Below are 5,431 nucleotides of genomic sequence, written 5' to 3' on the forward strand. Positions count from 1 at the left end.
GGGAAGGGGGGGAGGCGTGGCCTGAGAGGGAGTATTCAGGAAGGGACCCCTAAACTGAGTCCCGAAAGCTAAGGAGGAGCTGGGCTTGGGATGAGGTGAGGGAAAGGCATTCCCAGAGGAGGGATCAGAAAGTGCCAAGGCCCTGAGGCCAGGTTCCATTTAGTACAATGGACTATGGTGAGGTTGGAGGGGGGAGGCGGATTTAATGAGAGGAGAAAGGATAGGAGATGAGGTCCAGCCAGAGGAATTTGGTCTGATTTTTTTTGAGATATAATTTACAGACCATAAAATTAGCCATTTGGAAGTGAGTTGTAGTATATTTGCAAGGTTATGCAACCATCATCACTATCTAACTCAACAACATTTTTATCACCTCAAAAAACAAAAGAAAAAAAAGCACAATACCCATTAGCAATCGCCCCTACTTCTCCTCCCTCAGCCCCTGGCAACCACTAATCTACTTTCTGTCACTATGGATTTTCCTGTTTTGGACATTTCATATAAATGGAAGCATATAATATGTGACCTTGTGTGTCTGGCTACTCTCACTCCGTATGATGTTCAAGGTCCATCAACATTGTAGTGGGTGTCAGTGCTTCATTACTCTTTTTGACTAATATTCCCTTGTGTGGGTGGATCACATTTTGTTTGTCCATTCATCAGTCAATGGACATTTGGGTTGTTTTCTACCTTTTGGTGATTGTGAATAATGCTGCTGTGAACAAGTTTTGGTGTGGACATATGTTTTCATTTTTCTTGGTCTATACCTAGAATTGCTGAATGATATGATTCTTTGTTTAACTTCTTGAAGAATCACCAGATTATTTTCCACAGCAGCTGCATCATTTTACATTCCCACGAGCAATGTAAGAGAGTTCCAATTTCCCCACGTCCGCCCCAACACTTATCATTTTCCTTTTTTTTTTTCATTGTAGCCATCCTAGTGGATCTCATTGTGGTTTTGATTTGTGGTTTTCTAACAACAAACGATGCTGAGCACATTTTCACATGCTTTTTGGCCATATGTATTTGTATGTCTATTCAAATTATTTGCCCATTTTAATACCGGGTTATTTGTCTTTTTATTGTGGAGTTGTAATTTATATATTCTTTATATCTTTATATATTCTGGATACTAGATTCTTTTCAGGTGTATGATGTGAAAATATTTTCTCCCATTCTGTGAGTTGTCTTTTTATTCTCTTGATAGTGTCCTTTGATGCACAAGAGTTTTTAATTTTGATGCAGTGCAACTTATCTGTTTTCTTTGGCTGCTTGTGCTTTTGGTGTCATATTCAAGAAATTATTGCCAAATCCAAGGTCATAAAGATTCGCACCTACGTTTTCTTTTTTTTTCTTTTTTTTGGGGGGGAATTGGGGGAAGGGGAACAGACAAGTTGCTGTCCTTTTGTTCTTCAGTCTAGTTGTGGAGGACGTTGCTTCACTGGCCCAAGTTGGCACCATCATTGCGTTCTTCACGGTAGAGGCAGATCAATCGCCAGCTTCTGCATGGCCGCTCACTGTGGCTGGGCGCTCACGCTGGCTGCTGGCTACATATGGTAGCCCATGGCAACCCACTGCCACAGGGGCTGCAGCCTACACCCATGGCAACCCACTGCCACAGGGGCTGCAGCCTACGCCGTCGCCGGCGACTCACGGCAGCCCAGCTCCAGGTTGAGCTGTTGTTCAGCATCTTAGCTGTAGAGGGCAGCGTCACTGGCCCTCATATGTGGGATCTGAACCGGGGCCCTCTGGCGTCCCAAGCCAGTTCTTAACCATCGCGCCACTCGGCCGGCCCCACACCTACGTTTTCTTCTAAGAGTTTAATTTGGTTTGATCTGAGGGCAATAGGGAGCCACGATGGTAATAAGCAGTGGCAGGATGTGATCTGAGTTACATTTAAGTAACACTCCTTCTGGCTGTGTGTGGAGAATGCTTGAGGGTAAAAGTGGGATAGATAGCAGGATAGGAATACTGGCTACAGCACACATCTGGGTGAGTAATAACGGAAGACTGGACTGTGGCAGTGGAGAAGGAAGGAAGTGAATGGATTGGGAATGCTTTTTAGACTCATGTTCACCTCTCCCATCCCCAGAATGGACCTTGGTCGATCCACCTTGGCTGACAGCTTCTACGCCATTTCGTATCTTTATTATGGTGCCCTGGGCACACTGACCACCATACTATGTGGAGCCCTTGTCAGTTGCCTGACGGGTAAGCAGGGTGTGAGAGGCCACCCTGGACATCCTCTGTCTCTAGGACCCACTGGGCAGGGAGGGGAGAAAGGACACTCCTGTTGGCCAAGTGGCACTGCGTGATGGGCACATCGGCACCCTTTATGCTACGTCTCCTTCAGGACAACCCTGCACCTTGCAGGGCTTGTCCTATTTTGCAAAGGCAGAAACTGAAGCACTCTCCCCACCAAAGCTTATTAAGTCCTTGCTAGGGGATATGAGGTGGGGCCACAAGACACTGTTCCTGGTGCTGAAATATTTTCTAATCAGGACCCTGGCCACTCCAACTCCTTCAGGGGGAATTCTGAACCCCAGAAGGAGATCAAGATAAATCAATAAAGATAACAGTACCTGTTCCTGCTTCCTGAGTCTAGAGTTTACATTCACCAGGCCTTTATTGAGTCCGCTTCTGTGCCAAGCACTATTCTAGATGCTGGGCACGTATCAATGAACAGAACCACATGCTAGACCCTGTAAGCAATCCACTGAAGTATAGATAAAAAAATCTGAAGCCCAGAAAGAAGCAGAAACTTGTGAAGGTCTTACAGTGGGTCACCATCGCATCTGGGGTTAGAACCTATCAAAACTTTCCCTTCCCCTCAGGGCCTGGTCTCCAGTTCCCACCACCTCTCACTAAATGACCTCAACTCTCTCTGCCCCTTAGGCCCCACCAAGCGCAGTGCCCTGAGTCCTGGTCTGCTGTGGTGGGACCTCAAACAGCAGACAGCTTCGGTGACCCCCAAGGAAGAAGCGGCCACCCTGGATGACAGCTTGATGAAGGTCAGTCTCAGGGCTGGGCTCCCAGAATGGGAGGAGGGGTGGTGAAGTAACTTGGGGTGCTCTGGGCATGGCCATAACTCAGGAGAATAACATGGTGAGTCACAGTCTTTTTTGTCTACTCGTTATCTCCTGTGGAAAACTCAATAGGGAGCTGATGTGTCACCAACACCTTTTATTATCCCCTGTAACAAAGACATACTTTTCATTTTCATTACATCTGTTTTTACACTTACTTCTAATCTATGGCAGGTGAAACTGGTTTGCCTTTAGGGCAGTGATATAAAGACTCTCCTGAAAATAAAATTACTTAATTCAAAAGTGAGTCAGCTTAGAGAAAATCTTAAGTAAGAAACAACAGGGTTGACTGACTTTGGCTAAAGCCCCTGGTTACTATAAATGCCTTGAGTTTGGAAAACACTGTCCTTGGGGGGGTCTGATTCAGACCTGCCCCTACTTTGGATTCCCTGTTTTATTCCCTCATTTATTAAGCACTTGCTGTATATCCAGCTCTGGGCTGGGGTCTGAGCCCAGCAGAAGCAGATAAAAGCTAAACTGAAAAATGTGTTAGGAATACAATAGAACAGGATACTGTGGTGGTGGTGGCCTTCTGGAAGAGGGGACATTGCCAGAGCCCAGAATGAGGAGAAGGAGCCAGACATACGGAGATCTGGAGGAAGGGGTTTCTCAATGGAGGGTACAGCAGGTGCCAAGGACCTAAGGCTGGAACAGTCTTGAAAAGGAGAGGGCTAGGAAGGGAAATGATTTGGCTAAAATGTTTTAAAGCTCCCTCCAGCTGCTGTGGGGAAATATTTTTTTCTTGAAGAGTGGAACAAGCAGAGAGCCAGAGCGAGGAGAGAGGCAGGCATGTGTGCAAGCATTGATGGCCTGGACTGTAGGTGACATGGGCATGGGGAAGAGAAGTGGGTGGAGGTTTTGGAGGCAGAGGGGACAGGACTGGCTGATGCACTGGACAAGGGGATATTGTGCAACCCTGCCCAGATTCCAGACTCCCAGGCCCTCAATGTCCCCCCATCTAGGAGATGAACAGAAATGGGGTCTCTGAGGAAGTCTTTCTTTTCTCCTCCCCCCCAGGGGGCTGAGGATCTATCTCCCAGAGCCAAGAGGCCTCCTGACTTCCTGCCCATTGATGACGACCGTCTGCTCTTCCTGGGGCAGAAGGAGGTAAATGGAACCACCTCTGGCTCCTGGACCGCTGGCAGTGGACATGAGAATGGTCATGACCTGCAGGAGACTGACCTCTGAGCTAGCCCTGGACTGACCGCCTGGGATGGAATCTCAGGGTGGGCCAATCCCAGGCCATGGGCCAATCCCAAGCCAAGGGGCAATGGCCTTGTGCTCTGATTGGCTGGATAGCTTCATATGCAAATGAGCTCAGGACTGCCTGTCCACCCTATTAAAAAAAGCAAAGCCACACCTCCAGAAGGTCATTTTATCCAGCACCCTGTTTCCAGCCAGCCCCTAGTCTTAGATGCTACACCCCCACCTGCTGCCCGCTGCCCCAAAACGAGGCCAGATTTTTCTACAATAGAAAGGTGTTAGAGTCCTCTTTGGACAACATGGGAAGCTTCCAGGTCCAACATTAGGGTCTGAGAAAGATCATAGCTCTTTCCTGGGAGGTGTCTTAACCTTAGCAAGGATTTTGGAGGTCTACAAACCAAGCCCCCTTCACACCATTTGACAGGTGGAGAAATAAGGCCTGGAGAGGGGCAAGAACTTGGCTAAGGTCACAGAGCAAACCAAAGACGAATCCAGAGTTTGGCACCAGCTCTTCTTTTTCACCCCCTACCTGTTTTCCTCCCTTTGGATGTTATATGGCCCCTGACCTTGGGAGCAAGAGGGGAGGAAGAAGGAGAAATAATGTTTCAGCTTTCCCCCTGTGCCTAGACACTTTCCCCATCACATCTATTAAAGACTATGAACCCACTTTACAGAGGAAAAACTGAGGCTCAGTGAGGTTTCCTGAGGTCACTCAGTGAGTCTGGAAGGGGTAGGGACAGGCCTGGGTGCTGCATGATGCTGGGACTCCATTGCTGATACATCACTGGTGTACAGGATCCCATCAGCCCAGCGAGTACATGTCCCTGGAATGTTCCTGACACTTGGCTAGAGACTTTATCCAGATACATCAAATAAATGGACTCTGAGGCTTAATGTCTTGAGCTCTCTGAAAAATCATTCTGGCCTGAGACCTCTCAGTCAGATCTGAGTGCAAATCTCTGTCTCTTGCCTCAAGCCTGTGAATGAATAAACCTGAGTATTGAAAGCATCAGAATGAGGTGACCACTCACACACCAGGGTGCATTGTACTACCCTCCTGACATGCAGCTCCCCCCCCCCGACTCCCTCCTGAAGCAGCCCCTCCTTGCTCTCCTTTTTGCCTGGACCCTGCCAGCCTC

At 47.9% G+C, this 5,431-nt stretch overlaps 1 protein-coding gene across 2 annotated transcripts in view; it reads left to right on the forward strand.

The window, feature by feature from the left end:
• SLC5A5 (solute carrier family 5 member 5) overlaps nucleotides 1-4,900 on the forward strand; it is a 13,040-nt gene extending 8,140 nt beyond the window's left edge. Inside the window, exons 13-16 of one of the 2 annotated variants that reach the window (XM_019641787.1) lie at nucleotides 2,096-2,214; nucleotides 2,899-3,014; nucleotides 4,107-4,196; nucleotides 4,717-4,900. In XM_019641787.1, coding sequence (XP_019497332.1) covers nucleotides 2,096-2,214; nucleotides 2,899-3,014; nucleotides 4,107-4,196; nucleotides 4,717-4,728 — 337 coding nt within the window. In that variant the 3' untranslated portion in view covers nucleotides 4,729-4,900. Of the gene's footprint in view, nucleotides 1-2,095; nucleotides 2,215-2,898; nucleotides 3,015-4,106 lie in introns of both variants that reach the window. The other variant, XM_019641786.1, reaches the window with a different exon arrangement.
• Nucleotides 4,901-5,431: the final 531 nt, after the last annotated feature.

Source organism: Hipposideros armiger, unplaced genomic scaffold, assembly GCF_001890085.2.
Source record: "Hipposideros armiger isolate ML-2016 unplaced genomic scaffold, ASM189008v1 scaffold_64, whole genome shotgun sequence".
Taxonomy (NCBI): Eukaryota; Metazoa; Chordata; class Mammalia; order Chiroptera; family Hipposideridae; genus Hipposideros; species Hipposideros armiger.